This window comes from Cavia porcellus, unplaced genomic scaffold, assembly GCF_034190915.1.
Source record: "Cavia porcellus strain 051 isolate PalLab524CR breed Dunkin Hartley unplaced genomic scaffold, mCavPor4.1 scaffold_5, whole genome shotgun sequence".
Lineage (NCBI taxonomy): Eukaryota > Metazoa > Chordata > Mammalia > Rodentia > Caviidae > Cavia > Cavia porcellus.
In genome coordinates this window covers 73956903-73984822 of record NW_026947488.1, presented here as the reverse complement: position 1 = coordinate 73984822, position 27920 = coordinate 73956903, and the positions used below count along the sequence as shown (strand labels likewise).

The 27920-nt window shown below is 34.6% G+C and overlaps 1 protein-coding gene across 4 annotated transcripts in view; it reads left to right on the top strand.

Moving 5' to 3' along the window:
• Hltf (helicase like transcription factor) overlaps window positions 1-27920 on the top strand; it is a 95476-nt gene that overhangs the window by 33273 nt on the left and 34283 nt on the right. For all 4 annotated transcript variants that reach the window (XM_013159901.2, XM_005006723.3, XM_013159900.3 and 1 more), the window contains 6 exons: window positions 1201-1280; window positions 1369-1410; window positions 2308-2391; window positions 9064-9161; window positions 17602-17745; window positions 24958-25096. In XM_013159901.2, coding sequence (XP_013015355.1) covers window positions 1201-1280; window positions 1369-1410; window positions 2308-2391; window positions 9064-9161; window positions 17602-17745; window positions 24958-25096 — 587 coding nt within the window. The remainder of the gene's footprint in view (window positions 1-1200; window positions 1281-1368; window positions 1411-2307; window positions 2392-9063; window positions 9162-17601; window positions 17746-24957; window positions 25097-27920) is intronic.

Below are 27920 nucleotides of genomic sequence, written 5' to 3'. Positions count from 1 at the left end.
TTGAACAAAGCACATTATTCCTTCTGATCCTACTTTAAATCTTCGAACTCTGTGAACTTCATTTACCTTGTCAAGTTGGTTCAAATACTGGACTTTTGTCATACTGTATAGCCTACCTGTAGTATCTAAAGATGTGCTCTGCTGTCTGTCTTACTGTTGTACCAGAGCACTGTCAATCTATGGGCAGTCAGTTGTGTCATTAACATTGTCTGAACTGAGCCCTAAATGGTGCTCATAGGCTTCATTTCACCTAAATCCAAGTCTGTAGGTCTCAGTCAACCATAAACCTCAGTCATAGTGCCATTAGGTGCACTAGATTGGATGGACAAAAGCAGAAATAAAATGATGTGGAACAGTAAAGCAAGCCAACATTTTTTATAGCTAATACAGATAGGCTTACTGTGCAACAGGCACTATTTTCAGGACGTATACTATTTTCAGGATGTATACCAAAATTTGACCTATCCTAGGTTGATTTTATTTTTAACTCCTTTTTTCACAATGAATAAATGAAAACTTAAAGAATACATATTAGATGATTTACCTAAAATCCCAGTACCGAGAAGTCTAGGCAGGAGAACTGCAAGTTCAATTCAGTGCATCCTGGGCAAATTAGTGAGTTAGCAAGATCTTGTTTTAAAGTAAAAATATTTTTAAAAGGGCTGGAGATGGAAGGCTTTGGGTTTAGTCTTTACTATTTAAAAAAATATGTGGCAAATTTGTGGCAGAAAGAATTTTAACTGGAGGATTCATTTTTCTTAGTTGCTTAACCATTGTTACAGTGTTTCTACACAAGATTTACATAATTTCTCATGAAAGAATCATTTTGCGTTTGGCTACTTAACTTCAGTATTAACAATAGTTTCATTGATGTGAAGCAATTCTTTGTTGTAGATTTATATACGTTTTAATTGAATTACTGAGTATAGAACCCAATATTGTAATGATTATTATTTTTAAGACAACTTAGTTTTTCAAACTTAATAGTACTTCTGAGTGTGTAAATAAATGTATCTTATTGTTATGAATGCAGAATACTTTGAGCACATTTGACTTTTACTGGTCAAGTAAAGTCTTTCTCTTGAAATTTTTTCAAAAAGTACAGGCAAGAGAAAAATAGTGGCATTACATTTATGAACAATATTCTTATATCATTGTGTTTTGAGTTTATAAAAATTACTTCTATGTGCTTCATTTTAGAAGAAAAATTACTGCCCAGCACATTGAAAGTAGTGATTCAGATGAAATTGAAACAATTGAATTGCCACAGAAGATAAAAGGTAGTATATAACGGATTTGATTTGATATTGTATCCTAAATTTTAATCTCATGCACTCATTTTTATCCTTATTTTGGTTGAATTTTTAGGAAAACTGAAAAATGTACAATCAGAGAATAAAAGCTTAAAAGGTATGTGTATGTTTTCTCAGTATTCATAATCTACACTTAAATATTATTGAAGTAAAATCTTATTCATTTGCATGTCTGTAGCTTAGCAGTTTTTAGTAGGAGGTTTTCAGTTTGGCTGTTCTTTATATTTGAACTCTCCTTGGACTTTACCATACATATTAAATGAATTAAACGAGGCCAGTTCAGAGGATTGTTTGAAAACAAAATAATTTTCTATTGCTTGTAAAACTTTACATTTTATGTATAAATGATAATTAACAAAATTATGTTGGGAACGCCTTCTTAGAAATATTAACATTATTATCTTTAACATTATTATCTTTGAACTAGGCCCAATCTCCTAATAGCAAGTCAGTTATAGTGCCCCTGTAATTCAGCCACTTTCCAAAGGTTCCTGACCTCTAAAAGTCATAACAAAAACTAAACGATCAAAAGGTGGAAAATTAGTGACTTTACTTTTTTCTTGTATCTTAAAAGCATGTTTATTTTCCTTTAATTCAGATTGTATTATATTCTTAGTAAACAGTATGTATTGTATTTGGAAAATAACTGATTGCCTCTTTACTGAAAATTTGCAGTCTCATAATTGGGAGTCAGATATCTATTTCCTGGACAAATTCTTCCACTTGAGAGCTGAATCATTTTGCTTAGGTTTGCTCTTACATTCACATCACTCCTTAAGAAAGCAATACTCTTCCCATGGTTGGTTACTCAGAAGAGATGCTTAGTATTATAGGTAGCAGTTTTGGTTACCATATATTATTATTTAATAATATAAGCTATCAAGATAATGTAAAAGAGGTATTCTGTTTCCTGTCTTCAGAAAGTACCTTTCCCTAAAGCACAGGAAAGAATTTTAGAATTTCTTAATAATCCCATGGATTCCTTTTCTTCTAGGAGGATCATCTAAGGTTAAAGAAGATGCAACATTTGGATTTATCCCACCTTCCCCTACTGCAAGAAAGAAAATGTTAAAAAAGGGTCAGTAAATCTTCTATGTTTTTAGCTTCTTTCTGTTTTTCAATGAAAAAAATCAAATTGAAACATTAAAGTAAGGTTAGGAGGTGCAGAAAAGGAAAAAAAGCTGTCTCATATAGTTTTCTTCTGGTGTCTTTTCCTATTGTATTTGCTTTACAAGATCAAACTATGATGCTGGAGTCGTTTCTCCTGAGTAACAGGCATTTCTTCTAATGAAGGCACAAAATAATTTCTGGTCACGTTGAAGCTTAATTTAGTTTACATTAAATTCTAATAAGGATTGAATTTTAGGAGGGAATAGAACTGGTTTTTCTTATAGATATGTTAGTAATCTTACAAATCTATACTTTATAGTTACGAGGAAAATGATTGAAATAGGTCTAAAGTGATCTGGAGCAAATTATATCTATATTTTGGTTTCTTTCCCATGTTAGAGATACAGCAGAGTATTTTCACAAGATTTATTATCTAGCAATGGGGGAACATTCTTCAATGATAATTTTCAGTGTATACTTTTCAGTGATAAGTGATGTGATAAAAGGGTAATAAAATAAGATGAAATTGAAAGAACTATTGATGCTACTTTTGGAAATTTAAAAAAATGTTGAACTTTTCAGTTGAGCTGAAATTAAGTTCATACATAGAAGCCTTTTTCTGTTGGCAGGCACATTTCAGTGATACAAGTGAGAAAATTAGCCCTAGCTGGTTAAAATTAAAATACATATATCTGGGGAAGAGAAGTGTTGTAGTCAGGGGTTGTGTGGAGAACAAATAGAATCAGGACATGGAGTTTATAATATTATTTTTATAGTGGTCACCGGGAATTAACACAAGAAAATGCAGGAAATCTACCTGCAACACCAAAGACATAGATTATTTAGTCAAGAGCCTAAATCTCACAGCAGTGTCCCACCTGAATCCAAATGAAAACCCAGATCTCATGACAATGCCTCCCACGAGTCCAACTGGAGGCCAAGAGCCCACAAAAGGACTCATGCCAGTCTCTTTTACGGATTCGTGCCGGGAAGACCCAAAGGTCAGCGGTGGAAGCCAGAAAGTCCATGCCAGCAGGATGAAGGAGCTGTGCTAGTGGGATGAGGGTTCTACGCTGGAGCTGAGAAGTCACACTCACAACAAAGACCAGGGCTATCCTGAAAGGCACCACAGCTGTCCTCAGTGACATGGAGGCCTCAAGCTCCTCTGACAACAAGCACAGTCGGGTACATGCCAGGAAGCAGTGTGAGGAGTTCATCCTGGAAACCAAGCGGCACATGTCTTCCCTTCTGGAGCCAGGAAGCAATGCTCAATGTGAGGACCAGAGCTTCTCCAGGAGAACCAACAGCTCAAACAGCAACTCGTTGGAGAACTCACAATGCCTCAATGTAATAACGCCTTAACGCCTCAATCCTCAACACCTCCCTTCTTCTCCACCTGTTTATCCTGGCAACTTTCCTCAGGTGGAGCATCTTCGCTCAATACGATGCTGATGTAATCCAGCTGGTGTTAAGTTGACCACCAGTTCTTAATCCATACCAAGAAGCGTTGTAGAAATAGAAGTTAAAGTATGAAGACAAATCATATGCCTGTGGTGTATACTGATTTGTTTAGTGTGACACAAAAAATCATTAGGGATAGATTGAATTCTGCATTTAAAATTTCCCTGCATCAAAGGCACTATATAAAATGGAAACTAATAGGCTGAAAAAAATGTGTGAAAAAATAACAAAAACATTAGAATGTAGATTGTATAAGAATTTTCAAATCAATTTCTAGTAAGACAGTGTAATAGAATTGGAGTAAATAGACATGCAGTCCATAAAAAGAAAATCCAAATAACCAATAAACATAGGAAGAGATGTGCAAATGTAATTATTGGAGAAATGCAAACTGAAGGCATGATTACATGCAATCTCATTTTTTTAATTTTTAAAAGCAAAACAAAAGGATAGAAATGATACAGAATTTCAAAAAAAGTAGGAAATTAATACTAGTTAATATATTGCATATTGTTATCTTATAAATAGTTGTTCAGGTTACAAGATCTAGGCATAAAAAATGATCAATGACAGCACAACTGTTCTTTTTGATGAAATAACAGAGGTTAGTAATATAGTTATCTACCTTGCATACATATATGTATATACATTTATATATGTATACCTATATACATACAGTCTTTTCCTTTCTTCCTTTTTTCCTTTCCCCTATCCCAGGTGTTCTTGCCTTTTGAGCACTTTCTTTCCCTTTCATTATTACAATATATATTGTACATTTTAGATCTTACTACTCTTTCAGTTTTTTATTTATTTATTTTTTTTACACTAGGGAGACAATATCATATTTATAAATGTGGATTTTATCGGGTTCTGACATAGATCCCTGACCTCCCAAATGAGTGTACAGCAGAGGTTAAATAAAAAGAGACCATTGTATGATTTGTAGGGCTCCAGGAGGGTCAAAACCCTTTAATTAAGCTCAAGGCTTCAAGGGTAAAGACAAAGCATTCTCTGGATTAGTCCACTTATATTAAGACCAAGGACAAAGGGCGGAGAGACTGAGGAAAGTGCAGACAGTGAGCAGGACCTTGCGAGTCACTTCAAGGACATCTCCAAGTAATGAGTCAAGTCAATTTAGTATCACTGTCTTATGAACACATGGTAGAAGTGAGACTGTAGGAATAATCTTTGCAGCTGCAGTCTCTACCTTGTTAATTGGGGTTGGAGCCAGAGTGTCCACAGCTGTGGCTTTATCTTGCCCTTTGAGGTATCTCTGGCCTCACAGGCCACTACAGGTCTAAGCCAGGACCAGTGATTCATAGAGGTTCACTTACTATGAATCAGCTTCCGTCACCAGGCAAGGGGCCTAGGCCTAGATAAACATAGAAAGTAATTAGTAAAATTTAAATCCTGCTCAGAGCCGCTTGATAGTGGTCTCCAACAGGTTTGATTTATTTCATTTACAAGTATGGTCTCAAGTTGCCTCCATTTACCTATAGAAGCCTCAAAATTATCCTTTTTATATCTAATATTCCATTGTATTAAAACTATCACATCTTTTTTATCCATTCTGTGATTGAGGGGCATTTGGGTTGTTTCTAAGATTTAGCTATTACAAATTGTGTTGCTATGAACATGGGTGCACATGCATTACTGTGGCATGACATTTTCAGTTTTTTTGGAAAAAGGGGAATAGCTGAAGGGGAATAGCTGGATTGAATAAGACTTCCAGTCCTGGTTTTTTGAGGACTTGCCACATTGATTTCCACAGTGTTGCACCAGTCTACACTCTCACTAACAGTGGAGCAGTGTACTTTTTTCCCTCACAGCCCCGCCTACATTTGTTACTGGTTGGTTCTTGATGATAGCCATTCTTTCTGGAGTGAGATGGAATCTCAGTGTTTTAATTTGCCTTTCTCGAATGACTAGGGATATTGAACATTTCTTCCTGTATTTATTTGCCATTTGTATTTCTTCATCTGAGAAGTGTATGTTCATCTCAGATGCCCATTTTTGGATTGGATTTTTGAATTTGGGGGGCCTGATGTTTTTCAATTCTTGTATATGTTCTAGTTAAAGTCCTCTGTCTGAATGCCATCTCATTTTTGAGCATTTAAAAATCTTAGCCTAGTTAAATAAGACAAGGTTTTGCAACAGAAGGAACTCTCATGTGTTGTGGAAGGAGTGTCAGTTATGATAGAGAATAATTAGGCAAAATACTGTATAATGGAACTGAAGGTGAACCACCTAGAATTTACACATATATCCAAAAATGCTTTTCATTGCACCTTGTTTCATTGCATCATTGTTTTAGCAAAATGCTGAAAATAATGTAAATATTATTCAACAAGGGAGTAGAAAATAAATTGTAGTCTACTTATGCAATACAATAGTATGTATCAGTTAAAATGAATACACCAGAGCTATAAATACCAAAAAGTATAATTTTCAAAAATACATAGCACTGAGCAAAGCAAGTGTGGGTGATACATAAATTATGACTATATATGACTATATATATATATATATATATAAGTTAAAAATCATTTAAATGTGAGTATTGTATAGATATAATAGATCTGTATATATATGAAAACATGCAGAGGAAAATTTTAACAGTCTACCAATTTGTCGGGATATTCTTTGTTTTAAGAAAGTTATTAAGCAAATACAGGAAAATGTTTATGTACATAGTTATTACATTGACAGTGTTCTCTAGTTTTTTGTTTGATATATTGTATTATAAATTAAGGGTTTGTGCTTTATGATAAAAGATGTATTTCCAAAAAATTTTAGTCTATTATTCCATTGTATTTTCTTACCACTCATTCCTCCATCTCTTCTGCCTTGGGCAGGTAATAGTATTAGCTCTAAATATTTCAGGTTATAGAAAAAAAGACAGGTAATATATTAGGTAGGTAGCATACATTGCTGCACATTACTTTTACCTTGAACTGCTCAAAAGACAGAAATATTTTCAGTTTACAAATTTTTTACCCAGCCAAAATAAAAAAGTTAAGGGATTAGTTAAATCGTTTTCACTATTGAGAAACCAGATCTTCCAATTTATGGGACTTTAAAGAACCTTATATTATTGTGGAACTTTTGATGGTTTCATTTTGATGTGTTACAACCAAATCTGAGGAAATCAGCTGTGTAATAAATAAACTATTAAACTGAGGGAAAAATAGCATAAGGAGTATGTCCCAATCTATAATTCTCTGTCTCTACTGCTAGAATTAGTCTCCATCCTAAACAGTTAAACATTTCGTTAGAAACATGTGTGGTACTGTGTTTCAACAAACTACAGTGTAGTATTTGGTGAAGGTGTATAAGAAACTGTTCTGTTTAGTGATACAAACAACTGAGAGGAGGAATTTCCACGCTCATTATAGCTAGTTATTAAGGGACTTATGTGTCTAATTCATTCTGTCTTAGTTACTTTCTCATTGCCTAAATAGAATACTCAACATCCACAAGCTAAAACAGTTTATTTTAGCTCACAGTTTGCACCAGTTTCTGTTCATAGTCAGCTGGACCCAAGGCAGGCAGCATGGCCGGGGAGAAGCAGCCCTGGCGTGGCAGGCAGGAAGTTGTGCCTTTCATCTTTCTTCCTTTTATTCCTTCCAGGCTGCAACCCTGTGTGCTCATGTCATCCATACCCAGAGATAAGCTAAACCAATCAGGGACTAATCTAGGGTCACACACCCGTGGTCCAGTCACTCCCCAGAGTGCCACCACCTTTGAGCTCATGAAGCTTTGGGAGACATCTAGATCTGGTATAAACTGTACTCACTTTCCTTGGATATTTGCTTGTCTTTTTTACTTCATTAAAGGTTCTAATCAATTGTCTCTTAATAAAGCAGCAGTTCCCCTACCTCTTCCCAAACCTACTCCTGTAACCCACAGTTTTTGTATTTGTATCACATTTAATTCTTCTTGTCACTGTTTGACATTACTATATGTATGTATTTGTGGCCTTCCATTAGCATGAAGGTTACATAAATCATTTCACCCATTTCCTGTTGATCACAGAAACCAACCCTGATAGATACAGGAGGTGATTACACAAGTTATGAATAACAGGAAGTGGAGACCATTGGAGGTCATTTGGGAGTTTGCCAGATGAAGAATAATACAGATTTAGAAGACAGCATAAAGTGATGTTCATTTTCATGAATGAAGGTGTATGAATACATATTACAGACTTTCTCCTCACGTCCCCTCCCAGAGACAGTCCTTTGACTCTTACAATAAAAATAGCTATCTGAATTTTTAGTATTTTAAAGTTGTAAGGCAAAAATTCGGTCCATGCTACTTCGTACTTTGAAACAAATTCATTTTCTTCTTACAATTCTTCCTAATTTCTATTTTCATATGGATATATTATTGTCAGTTTCCTTATTGACAAGAATATTTCAGGGCAAAAAAGTTGTTAAAGGCTTTGTCAGTGATATGTTCTTTTTTATTTTGTTTTGGTGTAGAGATTGAACACGTGGTTTTTACACTGAGTTTTGTCCCCTGCCCTGGTTTGTACATTTTTTAAAAAAAATTTATTGTGAGACAGGGTCTCAGCTTAGCAAATTTGCCTAATGGGGTTTGAACTTAGGATCCTCTTGTCATGATCTCTGAAATGGGCATTTCAGGTGTGTACCACCAAGCCTGGCTAATAATGATTGCTCGCTCTCTCTCTCACTCTGTCTCTCTCGTTCGGCCTGTCTGTCTCTGTCTCTCTATCTCTGTCTGTCTGTCTGTCTCTGTCTCCCTCTCTTTTTCTCCCCCTCCCTCCTTCCTCCTTTCTTTACTTCCTTCCTCTTGTTATTTTCTCCGTGTTCATTTGTTCTTTCCTTTTTTCCCTCTTTCTTTCCTTTCCTTTTCTCTTTCCTTTCTATCTTCCATTATTCTTTACTCTCTTTACCTTCCTTCCTCTTTTTAAATTTTATTTCCCTTCCTCCCTCCTCTTCTTCCCACCTCCATTTTTGTGCTACTAAGGATTGAATGCAGGCTTTCAAACTGAGCCATATTCCCAGCCCTTTTTATTTAGATTTTTAATTCTGAGACAATATCTTGCTACACTACCCAGGCTGGGGTTGAAAATAGGTTCTCCTGCTTTAGCCTCCCAGAATGCTGAGTTTAAAAGCATGCACCACCATACTTGACTAATTATGTGTTCTTTTAGGAACATCTACAATGGATAGTTCAAAGAAAACTGATGTTGAGGAGAGACCAAGAACAACACTGATCATTTGTCCACTTTCTGTGTTAAGCAACTGGATTGTAAGTGTTGAAAGCCCTTCATTTAAAAATAAGTAATATAATATTTATTCATCTTACCAGATAAAATATTCCTTTAGAAATACTCTTGGCTACTGCATATCTTTTAGGTGAACTAGTGTTACATTTGCTGAATTGAGTAACTTTTAAGATTTATAGTAGAGAGAAGAAAGAAACAGCAGTCCTAACATAAGATTTGGTTTGAATTTTTGCATTTGCTGCTTTTGTTTCCTTAAGGTGGAAAGATCCATAATTTGCTTAGCTTGTCCTTCAGCTTTTAATGGATTTTTCTCTTTTAATCCTTAGATTTGTTATTTTCATTGTTCAGCTGACCAAATGGAAATAAGCAGAATTTAAGTAATTTGATGTCATCCAGTAAATATGTGATAAAGCTAAGGTATAATCTCCAACATTTTCTGTTGAACCTGGGACCTTTACACTTAGCTACATCCTTGGCTCTTTTTGTATTTTTTTATTTCAAGGCAAGGTCACGCTAAATCTCTAAGTTACCCATGTTGAGCTTGAACTTGAGATCTTTTTGTGTCAGCCTCCTAGAGTGCCTGGATTCCATGTGTGCACTTCATTCTGAGCTGTCTCCAGCATTTGTTTTGCTGTTGTTGTTACTTTTTATTATGAGACAGGGTCTTACTAAATCACTCGAGTTGCCCAGGGTGGGCTTGAATTTGTCGTCTTCCTGCCTTAGCTTTCCAGAGTGCTGGGATTGCAGGCATGTTCACCACACGCTTTGTCCTGACTCCTTAACTCATTGCAGTTGGGCTCTTGCCACTGGTCCTGTAAACTGCTTTGAAAAAGATTATCTGTCATATTTAGGGGCCCCTTCATGACTTTTTTTCTTTCTTGACTTATATATTTATTGTATATTATATAACAAATATATTTCTTATATATTAATTTCATGTATTTCTTCATTTTATATAGTCAATGACATGACTTGTTTTCATCACAAGTTTTTGGTTTATTTTGTAAAAAGGAAGCTGATTAGTGCATTTTTTTCTGGTTAATGTATTGTTTCCTCATAGAACTAAATTAATTTTTAGTGGTCTCTTATTCTTTTTGCATTCTAACAAAGGTATGAATGCTACTTGGGTTTTTTTTTTTTTTTTTTTTTTCCTGTGTAGTGTGTCCTAGGAAGGGGCGCACGTGCATACGGGAATGGCAGTTCAGGGTATTAATGGAAGCATAAATCATATAACTGTCGTTCTTTGAGGGCTTGGTGTATGGAAATGTGTTTTATAATTATTAATATAATTTTATATTCAGCAAGCAAAAGTTTGAGTGATGTAAACTTAGCAAGGTAATGGTGGCAAATCGTGGCTACTGAGATTATGCAAAAATTGAAAGGAACAAGGGATGGTTGGGTATGTAGGAGTTCATGGTAAAGAAACATAGTCTCTCAACAAGTTACTCTCTTCTTAGCTCCCAAGTAAATGACCAAATCTTCTGAGAACAGGATAGAACTTATTTTCCCTCTTTTTGTGTTCAACTAAGGAGAAAACAAAGGAGTTAAGACCTGGATATCTGTCCAATTTTCGCCACTTTTTCTTCTGCTAATCCCATTTCTAGATATTTAGGCAAGTTACTTAACCTACCATGAAAAAGCACCTATTTTATTTTCTGTTGAGGTGTATATGTATGTATATACCACACACATATATAGCTGGGCGTAGTCTCCATAGTAACTATGGGTCTTTCTTCAGGAAAGTTGTTTTTCATGTGTTCTAGCAGTAATCCCTCCACAAATTTGCTCTGCTCCATTTTGTTTCCACTCATTAATTTAGGTTTCACACAGAGAACTCTTTCTTCTGGATTTATTCCCTAGCCAGATTTGTTAAAAACGTTCTTTGCATTTTTATCTTTACTGTTTCATATTTTATTCTTTTACAGTTGTGTGTTTTTTTCTTTGCAGTACTGGAGATATAGCCCAGTTCTGTGCTGAGCTACATCTCCAGCTCCCGTCATTTTCTTTTTGAGACAGTGTCTTGCTAAGTTGCCCACGCTAGGCTCAGATTTTGTTTTATTAGTGCATGTTTGCAGTACATAATGATTACATTCATTGTGGGAAGTGGTACGTATATAACACATCTCAATTCCTCCTTCTTTTTCCCTTACTCCTAGCTCCTACCCCCCCCCCTTTTTTGCCAGAATCAGATTCATTTTTATCTTTCAAGTTCTTATAAATTTGAATGTCATACATAGAAATTAACAGACAGACTAACAGACCAGTGAACTATAAATCAAGGCATACTTTTAGATGCATTGTGCATGATGGATTACAGTAACTTTTTTCTCTTTCTCTTGATGTGTTTTTTATTCTTTGTAAGGTTATTTCTTATGTAAGAGAAATTATATAATATTTAAACTTGTGCATTTGGTTTATTTTACCTAACATGGTTTCAGAGTGCATCCATTTTGTTACAAATGACTCGTTTGTCCTTTATAGTCATGTAGCACTCCATTGTATGTAAATACCACAATTTCTTTATTCATTCATCTGTTGATGTACATATAGGCTGCTTCTAAGATTTAGCTATTATGAATTGTGCTGCTATAAACATGGGTATGCATACATCGTTGTTTCATATTGTCTTTAGTTAAATCTTTTGGGAAGATATCTAGAAGGGAAATAGCTGTGTCAAATGGAATTTGTAGTTTCAGTATTTTAAAGAATCTCCATACAAATTTCCATAGTAGTTGTACCCATTTATACGTCCACAAACAATGCAGAAGAGTTCCTGTTTCCACACAGTCTCAACAGCATTTGTTATTGATTGATTTTTTGATGATAGTTCATCTTTCTGAAGTGCATAGAACTTTGGTGTTAATTTAATTTGTATTTCTTGAATGGCCAGTGATACTGAACATTTTTTCTTTTCTTTCTTCTTTTTTTTTTTTGGTACCGAGGATCGAACTCAGTGAAATTTTTTCATGTATTTATTGGTCATTTATATTTCATCTCAGAAGTGTCTATTCATTTCAGATGTCCATTTTTTACTGAGACTTCAAATTTGGGGGTTATTATTTTGAGTTCTTTATATATTCTAGATATTAGTCTGTTTTCTGAGGAGAAACTGGCAAAACTTTTCCCATTTTGTAGGGTGTCTCTTCTTTCTTTTGGTAATTTCATTTGTTGGGCAGAAGCTTTTAAATTTGGTGTGATCCCATTTGTTAATTCTTGGTATTATTTGTGCAACTGGGGTTCTGTTCAGAAAGTCTTTTCCTTGTGTATTGGCCTTCAAGAGTTACCTCTTTTTGTCTTCCAGCAGATTGTTTCTGTTATACATTTGAATCTCTGATCTATTTTGATTTTAGTTTAGTGTATGTTGAAAGATGTGGAATTACTTTCACTTTTTGGTATGTGAGTAACGTTTTGCCAACACCAGTTGTAGTAGAGACTATCTTTCTAGATAAAGTAGCTGAATGTGCCTGGAGTTGCTTGAGCATCTTCTATTCCGTCTCATCGAGCCACAAGTCTTACTTTTTTTTTTTTTTTTTTGGCCAGTACAATGCTGTTGAAATCTGGGATTGTGATGCTCACGCCTTTGTTCTTGTTGCCCAGAATTTTTAGTCTTCTAGGTGTCTCCTGATTCCACATGAATTTTAGTATTATTTTCTGTAGTTCTGTGAGGAATGTTGTTGTTACTTTGAGTGGGATTGTATTAAATCTGTCTTAACAGTTTTGGAAGTACATATGACCATTTTGACTGTATTGATTCCACCTATCCAGTGGCTCATGCCTGTAATCCCAGCACTCCGGAAGCTGAGGCAGGATTGTTGTGAGTTCAAGACCAGCCTGGGCTACAAAGTGAGCTCAAGGTCTGACTGAACCGCATAGAGACACATTGTCTCAAAAAGACACCCCCCCCCAAATCTCTGATTCTACCTATTCAGAAATAGGGAGTATCTTTCCATTTTCTGATATCCTTTTCAGTCTTTTTTTTTTTTCTGAAGTACTTGTGATTGTAGAGGTCTTTCATATCCTTGGTTCAGTTAATTTCTAAGTATTTAATATTCCTTGATGCTGTTATGAAAGGTATCCTTAACTTCTCTCTTGGTTGAGTTTGTTATTGGTGTACAGGAATGCTATTGATTTTCAAGTTTTGAGTTTGTATCCCGCTATGCAACTGAATTTGGTTATTAATTCTAGGAATCTTTTGGTGGAGATTTGGGGATCTTTTATGTAGAGGATCATGACCTCTACAAATGATAATTTAATTTCTTCCTTTCCTATCCATATTCCCTTTTCTTTCTTGTGTCTAAGTGCTCTGCCTAACGTTTTGAGAAGTATATTGAACAGGAATGGTGATAGGAGATACCATTGTGTTGTTTCTGATGTTAGAGGGAAAGCTTTCAGCTTCTCTTCATTTAGTATGCTGTTGGCTGATGGATTTTCATAGATGGTATTCATCAGATCGAGATAAAGTCAAACTATGTCTGTTTTCTTCACGAGTGGATGTTGGGATTTTGTCAACTGTTTTTTTCTATCTATTGAGATGATCAGGTGATTTTTGTCCTTGCATCTATTTAATGTTGTGTATTACATTTATTGATTTGCATATATTGAACCATCCTTACATCCCTGGAATGAATCCTACTTGGTCTTGGTGTGATATTTTTGACAATTTGCTGCATTCTGTTTGCCAGTGTCTTGCTGAGGATTTTTGTAATTTTGTTCATTAAAGAGAGTGTCATTTAGCTTCCTTTTGTGATTGTGTCTTTTTCAGGTTTAAGAATCTAGGTAATGTTTTCTTCCAGGAATGCCTTTGAAAGTACTGCTTTCCTTTTGATTTCATTACAGAGTTTGAGGAATATTGGCCTTAGATCTTCCATAAAGTTCTTACAGATTTGGACTGTGACTCTGTCTGGATGTGGGCTTTTCTTGGTCATTCTTTTTATTTTTCAATTTCATTGATTGATCTTGGAATAATCAAATTTTTATATCTTCTTGGTTCAGCCCTAATAGTTCAATATGTATCTACGAATTTATGCATTTCTTTTGAATTTTCTATTTTGTTAAGAGTAGTTTCTCAAAATAGTTACTCATGATCTCCTGGATTTGAACAGATCGCATGTAATTTTACATTTTTCATTACTAATTTCATGGATTTGGGTCTTTTCTCTCATTTTAGGAAGACTAATGGCTTGTCTATTTTGTTTAGTTTTTCAGGGAACCAACTCTATTGATTGATCGTATGATGGTTTTAGTTTCAGTTTCATTAATTTCTTTTCTGATCTTTGTTACTTCCTCATGCTAGCTTTGGGTTTAGATTATAGTTTGTTATGATCTTGAAATACATCAGTAGGTTACACATTTGAACTTGCTTTGTTTTTACGATATGGGTGGGAATCCACTGCTACAAACTTTCCTCTTAGGACTGCCCTCATTGTTTCCATGTGTTCGCAATATTGTTTGATTGTAGAACTATGTAGTAACTTTTTAAATTTCTGTGAGCCATTGATCATTCAGTAGGGTTTTATTTAGTTTCCATGTGTTTGCTTAGTTTTTATGGTATCTTTTGCGATTGATTTCTAGTTTCATTACACTATGATAACATACATGGCATAATTTTGATTCATTTGTATTTACTTAAACATGATTTATGGGCTAGTATGTGGTCAGTTTTGGAGAAAGTTCTGTGTGCTGATGAGAATATGTATTCTGTGTGTTGAATGGAACACTTGGTAGATGTCCAGTAAGTTTATTTACTTGAAGATTTGGTTCACCTCTGATATTTCCTCCTTGATTTTTTTTCTTGGTCATTTATCTGTCCATTTGTGATGGTGCTGTATAGAGTTTTACCAGTAAAAATGTATTGGTGTTTATCTGATTTTCATGTCCATTAGTATTTGCTTTATGAAGTTCGATGTGCTGGTATTTGGTGTGTTATGTCTGTGCTTATAATTGTTATCTCTTCCTGTTAAATTGTTCCCTTAACTAATATGTAGCATACTTCTTTGCTTCTTTTGATCATTCTTGGCTTGAAATCCCTTTTGTCTGAAATTGGGATAGCTATTCCTACTTTTTTTCTGGGTTCCTATTGCATAGAATATTGTTTTTATCTTTTGATTTTTAATTCATGCCTTTAAAAAAATTAAATGTGTGTCTTATATATTTCATATCATAGGGTTTTGTGTTTTTGAGTTATTCTGCCGATCTGTGTCTTTTGATTGAGTAATTAAAAGCATTTACATTGAGTAAATAATGGTGGTTGTTTTATTTTGCTTTCATTGTTGGGACAAAATACTCATCATCCAAAGTTAAAGAGGGAAGGGCTTATTTAGCTCACAGTTTGTAGAGTTCAGTCCATAATCAGTTGGCTCCAAAGTGTGGTGGCATGGCAGCAGAAGACACCAGAAGCAACAAGAAAAACAGAAGGGGACAAACTTCTTTTCCTCTCTTATATTGTAAGCAGGGTACCTGTACTAGGATGATCCTTTATATCCTAGGATGTATAACTGATTTAGTCACATAGATAAACTTCTAAATTACTCAAGTTGATGCAATGAATCAATTATTGCAGCATCTTAGGACCTAAACAGCTACCGTGGGGCATGTCCTCTACACCCTATGATGTAGATCTGGGGAGTCAGTTAAGCTTCTAAATTTCTCAAGTTGACACATTGTATCAATAATTACAATGCTACAGTACCCAGTGCTAATCACAGAGTATCATGATGTGAAATCCAGCAATGCTATTATTCTTTGTTCAGAATGATTTTAACCTGCTTTAGTTTGTTTAGTCTAAACATAAATGAAGATATGGATAACTGCATGTATGTTTAAATGTATAGGATTGACAACCATGTTACTAAGTTTTAGTTGGACAGTTGAACAGAACTGTTTGCAGTCTCGCTGTTTGAATTCCCACTTTACATGTTCCATTTTTGTATCTTGAACAACTATTTGTAAAACAACAGTATATAAACATCAGCTAGTGATTTCTTACTGTTTATTTTTTTCTCTGAACGTATGTATTATTTCTGCCTATTTTCTGTTTTGTTTAGTCTTTCTTTAAATAAAATTTTAAAAAACAGTTACAATGGTAGTGTCTTATTCTTGTCATTTTATGAATTTCCTTACTGATTACTTTTTTTTCCTTTTATTAGCTGTTCATCCCACTAGGTGTATTCATTCTCTTTGATGTTTAACCTGAATCTTCAATGGTACAAGTATGACTATCTTAGAAAATGAGTGCCATTTGTAACCCCCTAAAAGCCAAACATGTTGTATGTTTTGCACATTCTGTACAGGTCAAGTGCCTTTATATATAAGACATTTTAAGGAAATTCACAAATATTAATAAATCTTTTAATTCAGTTAAATTTGTTGATTCATATAATAATTCAATTGATATGAGTAGTATTAATTAGTATTTTTATTGGGGAGGTAATCACTCAGCTTCATACACCTAACTAGATTTAGTCCATTTATAGGGTTTTTATTAATTGATTAGCAAAAAGACCAATAAAAGCAATCAGATCCTTTTGTACCACCAGTGGTACAAGGCACCCAAGAGGACAGTCATGCATGGAGCACAACTGCTTCAAACTGGCAGGAGTATGTTAAACTTCCGCATGCTTTTATCATTTGGTTCTCCCAGGCAGTCATGCGAAGTATTAGACTTTGTCTTTTCTCTTTTCCTCACGCCCCATGTTTAATTAGTCCCAAACTCCCAGCAGTCCTTTCTTAGTATCTGTCTGTTCCAACTGTCCGTCCCATTCTTTTTCTACTTCTTCTGTCACCTCATAGTTTTTCACCTGGGTCTCCCTACTGTCATTCTTCTCCAGTATAATCATGATTTTTTTTCTTATTCAAAGTCTTCTTAATCTATTTTTTTTCATGATTTATTTTACAAACATTTGTAAAAGTTTATCATGTTCTCAAGAAAAGCAAGAATGGTTTCTTATTTTTTCCCTTTTTAGATTATCCATTGTTATGGTTGATACTTGGTAAATAGTAGATACATTAAATGAATGTACTAAATAAATGAAGGCAAGATACTGTGCTTGGATCATTGTCTATATCCTTTGAAATATTAGTTGATATTCTTTTAATGTTTAATTTTTATGTTATTGCTAGTAACTCATTGAAAGCATTATAAAGAGCCTTTTTATTAAAATATTACATTTTAGAAATACTAACTTCAGTTTGAAAGAAGTTTCATTTTTTTTTCTGGAAAATTAAGTGGTTTCTCATTGATAGGATCAGGAAAAGTTTTTATAATGTGTTATGTGTCTGTTTTCCTGATAATGTAGCAGTGTAGTTATTATTGTTCTTGGTATTTCAGATTGAACGGTAGGAAGATTGTTTCTGTGCCATTTGAGTAGCTTCATTTGTGATATGACTGCCAGGACTGCACTTTTTATGTACATAAATTGGATATTAACCTGCTGTATATTAAACATGTTTCTAATTTTCTTTTAGGACCAGCTTGGACAGCATATAAAGCCAGAAGTACATTTGAATTTTTATGTTTATTATGGTCCTGATCGTATTAGAGACCCAGCCTTGCTTTCAAAACAAGATATTGTTTTGACTACATACAATATTTTAACTCATGACTATGGAGTAAGTATGCTGATACCTAAGAGATTTTTAAAGGTTGACTTTTTTAAAAAGGTTGAATTTAAGAACTGTGCTTCAAGTTTATAAAGTGTCCTGAAGTCTAGATTTTTATATTGCTCTTTGTTTCATAAGTATTTAAGAATATATAAAAAGTCAGCAGGATTTTTTTAACACATTACAAAAAATAGACTGTTTCTTCTTTATACTAATTTGGCAATATGTTCCAGTTAGAATATTTAATTTTCAGTTTGAATTGTAACTACTATCCATACACACACACACACACACACACACACACACACACACTCATTCACATACATAGAGCAATTAATAAATGCATAATTTGGAAGATTGATTTTGTCATGATTGATCCATATTAAATATTTAAAAAGAAACTGTTTGAATTCAGGGCTTTAGCACCCATTTTTAAATATTTTATTTATTTATTTTTATTTTTATTTTTTTGGTCTTTTTCCTTTTTTATCAGTACTGGGGACGAACTCACGACTAGGAGAAGACAGGAGGATCACAGATTTAATCCAACCTTGTTAATTTAGTGACTTAGAGAGACCTTGTCTCAAAATAAAAAAGAAAAAAAATATATAAATAAATATTTTATACTTTATATAAAATATTTTATTTATATAAAATAAATATTTTATATATAAAATATATATTTTATAAATATAAAATATAAATATAATATAAATATTTTATATATAAAATATATTATAATAAACATAATTATATGTTTTTTCTTTTTTATTTTGAGACAAGATCTCTTTAAGTCACTAAATTAACAAGGTTGGATTAAATTTGTGATCCTCCTGTCTCCCCTTCTCAGAGTACTGGGATTATAGGTATGTCTTGCCATGCAAGGCTCTACAGTTAGCTTCTTTTATAGCTGCAATTAATGAGTTTCCTAATCCTTTTCAGTGCTTGTTTATAGTTTCAGCTGTTCAATTAAAACTTCTTTAAAATACTTTTCAGTCAAACTCTAGTGTTGTGCTATAAATATTGCTTTTTATATAAAAGAAAGCAAGGTTTTACATTAAACTGATTGTTACAGCTACAGTTTTTATATCGTAACTTTTATTCTGAGGTAGAATAATTTGATGTATAATAGAGATTCAAAAAAAGCTAAAGACTTGTTGGGTTTGAATGTAATCTCTGCTGTTCTCTGAATCACACATCTAGCACCTTGTACTTCAATGTTTTCAAGTGTAAAATACAAATAAAAATTTTCTAAGCTTGTGAATATTCAATAATTTAATAGATGTTCTTAAAGCAGTAGTGGGCACATTGTGTTGATATTAAAGAACCATAACAATGCAATATTATTAAATAAATTGTAGTAAATATAATCCTTGCTGAGTCTTTTAAAAATTAATTTTATTAATATCCCCACATTCATTGTGGGGAGTTGGTATATGTGCATATTTTATTTTCCATATACATGACACGTCTTTTTTATCATTATTTAAAGAAAGAAAGAAAACAACAAAAAAAGAATAATGCAGAATTCAAAAAAAAGAAAAAGTAACACTAAGAAATCACTAGTTGATACATTATATATTGTCATCTTAGAAATAGTTGTTCAATTTACAAAATCAAAGCATAAAAAGAGGATAAACACTCAAACATTGACAGTGCAAACCATTCTGTTCAATGATTATGTGAATATTTCAATTGTATTTTTCATTCCTTTCTGTTCCCTTCCATCTCTTGATTTCCTTCCATTTTGTGAAAAATCTGTCTGCCTATTTCCTATTGTCTGTCTTTTATTTTGTCCTTTATTTATACTTGGGATTTCTCATGTAAGTAAAACCATGCAATTTTTAAGTTATGTGTCTAATTTATTTCACTTAACATTATGGTCTCAAGATGCATCCATTTTCCTACAAATGACTCAGATTTGACCTTTATACACTCCATTGTGTATAAATATCATATTTTCTCCATCACTTATCTGTAGATGATTATATACGCTGCTTCTAAAATTTAGCTGTTAGGAATTATGCTGTTACAGACATGGATGTTTGTTTAACATTATAATATGATATCTTTAGCTCATTCAGACAAATACCTAGAAGAGAAACAGCTGGTAAAATGGAATTTCTGTTTTTAGTTTTTGAGATATCTCTGTACTGATTCACATAGTAATGTATTAGTTTATATTCCTACCAACAATGTAGAGGGGTTCCCTTTTTTCCTGCAATCTCACCAGTGTTTATTATCATTTGATCTCTTGGTGATAGCTGAAATAATAATAATAAATAATAATAAAATAATAAAATAAATAATAATTTTTTCTGGAATAAGATGAAATCTCAGTGTTAATGTGCATTTTTGTAATAGCTAGAGATATTTGACATTTTTGTTGTATTTTTTTTATTTTAATTTTTTTGTTAGTGCATGTTTGTCATATGTAATGATCATATTTATCATGGGGAATTCGTACTTGTACAAAATAATGTTTTAGTTTTTTTTTCCATTCATTTTCCCTCCCTTCAGCCCTTCTTCTCTTCCCTATTTAGAAAAGCTATTTCCATTTTTTTCTCAATTCTTTTTTGAAATTTCTTTTCCCTTCCTTGCCTTCCTCCTTTTTTGTTCCCCTTCCCATTTGAAGAAGTTCATCCTACTTCCTAATAGCTATTCTTGGTTTTGCTCCTTACATGCAGTTTGGGCTTCTTACATAAGAGAACCAATATGCTATTTAAACTTGTGTGTCTGATTTATTTTAATTAAGATTATGGTCTTGAGATGCAACCATTTAGGAATGTCTCAGTTTAACCTTTATGGCAGAAAATAGTACTCCATTGTGTATAATGAGTACTACATTTTCTTTATGCATCTGTTGATGAGCCAGTGGTCTGTTTTCAAGATTTAACCACTATAAATTGTACTGCTATAAACATGGTTATGCAAGCATCACTATGGCATGATGACTTTAACTCTTACAGGAAGATACCTAGAAAGGGAATAGCTGGGTCAAATGAAATTTATAGTTTTAATATTTTGAGGAATCTCTAATGATTTTTATAGCCGTTGTACCCATTTATACTCCCACCAACAATGTACAAAGGTTCTTTTTTCGTAATAGCTGTGCCAGCATTTGTTATTGGTTGGTTTCTTGATAGGCATTCTCTTGAGAGTGAACTGGAACCTGAGTGTTGTTTTAATTTGCATTTCTTGAATGACCAGTGTTACTGAACTTTATGTTTATATTTGCTGTTATATTTTTTCATCTGGAAAATATCTGTTCATTTCAGATGCACATTTTTAAAATTTATGGTTTATAAACAAAATAAATTAGAAAAAATGTTATGAGCTCTTCACTATCCTACATATAGTACTAATTTATTAGAGGCTCATGAGGATTAGCATTTTTTAAAAATTTTTTTATTTTAAAGAGAAAACAGAAAAATAAAGAAGTAAACTAGCCCCCCCCCCAAAAAAAAATAATGACAAAAGCAAAATGACAACAAAAAACAACTGTGGCAATATACGTTTTCAGAACAAGATGATAGGAATTTAACAATAGTTGTTATATTGCATATCTTTAGATTGCCAGATACAGAATTAAAACAGTGAAACCAAACAAAACATTGGGGGCCAAGCATTTAGCTCAGTGGCATAAGCACCTGCCTGGAACGTGCGAGGTCGTGAGTTCGATCCCCAGTACTACCAAAAAAAAAAAAAAAAAAAAAAAAAAAGAAAGAAAATAAATATTAAAAAAAAGTTGGATTTCAAAAACAAAACAAAAGGAAATCCCCCATAGTTGCCGCACTGCACATTGCCAACCTCCAAATAGATGCCCAGACCAACAACCCCAGGCCTGCAAGGTCAAACAATACAAGCATCAAGCTATTCCTTTCACTTCTGTTGCTATCATGTCATCTTGAGTTCCTCTGAATCAGCCAGTTGCTGGTGGGTAGGGTGCTTCTTGTCTCCCAACCTGAACACTGGCTGACTCAGGGGAAGGTGTGGCTTGATTTCTTGATTCTCTTCCTGTTCCCCATGGCTGGCCCTGACTCACGGGAAGGCATGGTTTGGCTTCTTAATTCTCTTTCCTTCCCAACATTTTTTACATGGTGGAAGGCACTTTTCTTTTGAGGGGGCTTCAGTAGAAAAAAGCAGTCCTACACTGGTTTATTGTATTCCACTTAGTACCTTCAGACAAAAAAAAAAGCTAGGAAATTCTGAAAAAACAAACACAAACAAAGTACGACTGAAGCGAAAAGAAAGCGAGCATAGCCTCCTTGGTAGAGGAGACCTTCATCGATATCACAGAGCTCCAGGTGGACAGCAGAATCCAGCAGGGCCTGATTGCATCTGACTTCTGTGGAGCTCTCCACTACAAACCACCAGCAATATTTTATAATACAGTAGGAAGTTGGACTCAGTGTATTCCTGCAATGCTGACACTCAGAAGGCTGAGGCAGAGAGGATCCCAGGCTTCAGTCCAGCCTGGACAACCCAGCAAGACCTTGTGTCAAAAAATAAAAAAGAGTTGGGGATGTTGCTCAGTGATTGAGGACAGTGGAAAAGGCTCTGCAGAGAGCCTTTTTTTGCTGTGAACCAAACTTCAGAGATGAGGACAGGAAATAGAAAGTTGGCTGTCCTGTTTTACACTGCATAAGAACTTGGTATAAAGATTTACGTGTTTCTGTCCTATAACCTAGCACTCAAGAGAGTGAGGCAGGAGAATGCCAAGTTGGAGGCCTGCCTGAGTTATAAAGCAAGATCCTGACTGTAAAAACAAAAAGAATTTATGTGCTTCAAAAGAAAAAGTGATAGGAAAATCATAATTCTACTCTTATTTTTCAGCATTTGGTACTATAAAGCAACACACCTTTTTTGATAAGTAAACCCTATTTATTTTTGTATAGTATAAAAAAATTGTGGGCATTATAACGAAGCATTAGTTAGAAGTAAAAGTAAGAATAGTTAGCTAAGAAGGGATCACAAATTTTTTAAATGGTCATTAATTTATTGATTTAATACTGAAAGCTGGCAGATTCCTGCATTTTGTTAATGTTTTTGCAAGACACTCCATCACAAAATGTAACTGTAAAATTATTTTCAAAAATTGTGTAGAACACAATTTTTAGCAAGCCCCTGGCAACTTTTTTAAAAAATAAATTACCCAAAATTTGTAAAAGTTCCCCCAGCTTGTACTTGAACATAATAACCTTGTATCATGTAAATTTTAAGTATGAAAAGTACAGCATTACAATATACTCTTTGCAAGTACAAAAATTCTTGATTTATAACAAAACTGTAAAGTTAATAAAAAGAAAAAAGAGTAAAACCATTAGTGCCATCTGTTGTAGAAGTCCAACATCATGTTAAATATTGCACAAAAAGTTGCAGAAAAATGTGTCTGGAAGCAACATATAATTGAAAAGAAACTTCTTATGTTTTTATCATTTTACATTATTATCTTCTTCAGTACTTTCTCTGCCCAAATCAAAATTCACACCCTACATAATGCTCCTTTTGAGTCAACCATTCTGTGCACTTGCCACTTGTGTGTGGCCAGAATCGTCATCATCTCCATGTGTTCTTTTCAAATTGCCTGAAAGTGATGGAGAAATATGGTATTACAATTATTGCAAAAGCTTTTTCCTTGGACATAAGCAGGTGCAGCGCTGTACTTTCCAAAAGCTTCCATAATGTGTGCAGTTCCAAAGGCAACTTCTGGAGATCCTTGAATTTCCACAGACAAAAAATTTTCCTCCGGTTTGTAAGCTTCTGTCAGTAAATTTTGCTGTCCTCTCTGTCGGTTGCTTACTGCAGCAGGGCTGCCTCGCAGTCCAGTGTGCAGGCTGGAGATAAGCAGCTTCCCTCAGAAGATGTGGATAAGTCCATGGGCGCCAGCACTCACTTCCAATGACCTTGCCGCTCTTGAATCTTTGGGTGCCACTTAGGTATTTTATTGGCCATTTGTATTTCTCTGAGAAGTGTCTCTTCATTTCAGATGCTCATTTTTTGATTGGGTCTTTTATTTTGGTTGATCTAACTTGTTTTGAGTTCTATAATCCCATTTATTGATTCTTGGTGTTATATCTTGTGCAACACCTGGCTTCAAGAGTTTTACCTATTTTATTTCTTAGTAGGCTGTTTCTGTGTGAACATTTAGATCCTTAAACCATTTTGATTTTAGTTTCAAATATGGTAAGAAATACGGATCTAGGTTCAATCTTCTGCAGGTGCATAGCTGCTTTTCTCAGCATCACTTGTTAAAGAGACTCTTTGCTCTAGCATGCTTTTGGCCCCTTTGTCAAAGATTAGATTTTGGAATGTGCCTGGAGTTTCTGCATCTGCCAGTCTGTTTTGTTGATCTACATGTGTGCTTTTGTGCCATGCTGCTTTTATCGCTGTAGTTTTACAGTTGAAGTCTGGAATTGTGATGTTGTTGTGGACTGATAACTGGTGGTCAACTTAAAACAACCAGCAGAACTGAATCAGCATGGTGCTGAGTGCGGAGGGCCCACCTGAGCATTGTTGCCAGCAACCCTAAAAAGGACAACTGGAAAGGAAGAAGTGATGTTGTTGGTTCTCTTGTTGCTGTTGGTTCTTCAGGTGAAGCTTGTCATACTTTTTTCCAGATATGAACTCAGCTATTCTCATCATTGAAGGAACTCAGGAGCTTGCTGTCACCGAGGATAACTGTGGTACTTTTTGGAGGAGCTCTGGTCCTCACTTTAAGCATTGCTTCCTGGCTCCAGTGCAGAACTCTCAGCCTATTGGCACAGATCTTTCGTTCCTCTGGTGTAGACTTTCTAGCTTCCACCACTGACCTTTGGGCCCTCCCAATGTAGATCTGTGAAACAGATTTGCATGAGATACTGTGGGTGCTAGGCCTTCAGCTGGAGTTGTGGGGCCGGAGGGCAGCACTGTCATGGGCTCTAGGTCTTCAGCCAGGCTCATGCAGGATGTTGCCATGGGATCCAGCTCTTGGCTGGATTCTTTGGGGTCCTTAGTGTGTGGACAGATTTGCTGAATTTTTCGTGCTTGACTCTTTAGGTGACTGTTATAAAATAATTCCATAAATTACATGTATTACCTGTGTTAAACTACCTGTATTAAAATTCCTGTTACCTGTATTAAAATGTTTTCTTTGTAAACCCTGCCTACAATAGATGCCTACTGCTTTGATCTTATTGCCCAGTTCTGGGTGTCTTAATTTATATGAATCATTTATTTCAGACTAAAGGTGATAGTCCACTGCATGGCATAAAGTGGCTGAGAGTGATCCTGGATGAAGGCCATGCTATACGAAATCCAAATGCCCAGCAGACAAAAGCTGTACTTGATTTAGAAGCAGAAAGAAGATGGGTATTGACTGGTAGGTAATCATAGCATTAAACCTTTAACACTTTTAAAATTGTTTTTTAAATTTGACACGTAAATACTACACATATTTATGAGGTACCATGTGATGTTTTGATAAGTGTACTTGTGTGATATTCAAATTAGGGTAAGCATGTTTATCCCCGGAGCGAATTTTTCTTTGTGATGAAAACACAGTCGTTAGGGCTGGGGATTTAGCTCAGTGGCATAAGCACCTGCCTGACAAGCACAAGGTCATGAGTTCAATCCCTGGTACCAAGAAAAAAAAAAAAAAGAAAAGAAAAGAAAACACAATCTTCTACATTTTTTGAAATGTTCAGTGCAAATTTATTGTCTGTAGTCATCCTATTGTGTGATAGGACACTAGAACATATAACTATAACTTAGTACCAATTGAGTAATTGAGTGATCATCTAATTTTTCCGTATCCTTTTCTCCCCCAACTCTCCCCACCCTCTAATAGCCACCATTTTCCTCTCATTTTCTTATAGCATCAGCTTTTTCTTTTTTTGGTACCGGGGATTGAACTCATGACCTCGCACTTGCCAGGCAGGCGCTTATGCCACTAAGCTAAATCCCTAGGCCCCCATTATTATTTATTTTTTATTTTTTGGTGTTTTTGAGACAAGATCTCATTATGCGGTTGAGGCTGGCCTTGAGCTCACTTTGTAGTCTCGGCTGGTTTTGAACTTGCAACAATCCTCATGCCTCAGCCTACCAAGAGCTAAGATTACAGGCATGCATCACATGCCCAGCAGTATCGACTTTTTAATATTGCATAATACTTTCCATAGTTTTTGATGACTATATTTATTTATATTATCCACCACTGGTATATAAATGTTCTCTTGTTCCTACATCCTGGCGGCATTTATAGTTTGTCTTTTTTATGATAGTGATGGCGGCATTTATAGTTTGTCTTTTTGATGATAGTTATTTTAACTTGAATGAGGTGATATTTCAGTGTAGTTTTGATTTGCATGTTCCTGATCATTAGTAATATTGACCATTTTCCATTTAATATCTATTGGTCATTTAGATGTTTTCTTTTGAGAAATAGCTACTTAAGTCTGTTGCCCATCTTTGAATCAGATTATTCAATGTTGTTTTTATGTTTTGCTATTGAGTGGTGTTTCTTACATATTCTGGATATTAATGCCCTTGTCAGGTCCTGGTATATTTCTCTTACACTTTGGGTTGTCTTTTCACCCTGTTGATTGTTTTATTATGTGAAACTTGTTAACTTGATATAATCCTATTTGTTTACTTCTGCTTTTATTTCCTGTGCTGTGTGGGTTTGATACAAAACCTGTTGGCCATGCCAGTTCCTAAACCATTTCATTTAGTTTTCTTATACTAGCTTTATTACTTTCAGGTCTTGCATTTAAGTCTCTAATCAATTTTAAGTTCATTTTTGTAAATGGTGAAAGACAGAGGTCTAGTTTTATTCTTATATGTGGGGATATCCATTTTTCCTGCACTATTTTTTGAAAAGGTTGTCCTTTACCTAATGCATGTTCTTAGTATCTTTGTTGAAGATCATTTGGCTGTGGGTGTATGGGTTTACTTATTCTCTAAACTGTTTCATTACCATGCTGTGTTAATTACTTAGTAGATTTGTAGGTTAGATTGTATAATGCTTCCTGATTTGTTGTTTTTGCTCAACATTGCTTTGATTATGATGGATATTTTTTTGCTTCTATGTGGATTTTAGGATTTTTTTTTCTAGTTTTGTAAAGAATGTCATTGGTGTTTTAATAAAGATTTTATTGAATCTATATATCACTTTAGATGGTGTGGACGTTTTTCAATGTATCTGTTTCAGGTGGGACCTGGGTATAAAAGACTTTGCTTTGAGAATACTGCAAAGCATCATGTTCTGTAATGGTGGCAGCTGTTCCATGTTCCAGAATTTGGTACCAGAGAAAGGAGGCTATTGCTGTGACCGTACCTGACCTTGTGGTTCAAGAGCCTTTGGGAATGGCTTGTGGGAAGAGTTTAGAAAGGTTCAGAGACGTCTTCTGAAAGAGCAGAGCTGGGAGGCCTTAGGCTGTTTTGTATGGGAGATTCTGGTCAGAGCTTGGAAGACCAAAAGGCTGATAGAAATACTGCTGGTAAAGACCAGGTTTGGGAGATTTCTGCTGGGCGAAAGGACTGCATTGGTTGTTGGACTCTAGATAATATGTGTTACAGCTTGTCAGAAAGTTTGTCTGCATTTTGCTCATGTCTAGGGACTCTGCCTGAGATTTAGGGCAGTAAAATTAATCTGGCAGAAGAAATTTCAAGGCAGTCTAAAGTTGAGGCTGTGGCATGACTATTCTTGGAGGCTTTACAATGACTCAAAATATTGTGAATTTGGACAGAAAGAAAGCTCCAGTAAAACTGTGGACTGCAAAGATACACCTGAGGAGATCCCTACTGCTGAGATAAAAGATAGTCTGAGGGCATCACAAGAAGCAGCATAGAAAATATGTTCCTCAAAATTACATCCCTGCTACCAGGAGGGAAAAGTAACCAAGACTGTGTGGGGTTCATATTTTTTGTGCTCTTTTCAGTTCTTTTTATTACTGTTTCATTGTAGAGGTCTTTCATTTTTGGTTCAGTTTATTCCTCAGTTGTGTTGTTTGTGGTAGGTGTTATAAATGAGATTGCTTTCTGTCTTTTTTTTTTTTTTGTACTGAGGATTGAACTCACCACCTTGTGCTTGCCATGCAGGTGCTTATGCCACTGAGTTAAATCCCAAGCCAGAGATTGCTTTCTTGGTGTTTTTTTCAGAGAATTTGCTCTGGTTTTATAGAAATGCAACAATTTTTGGATTT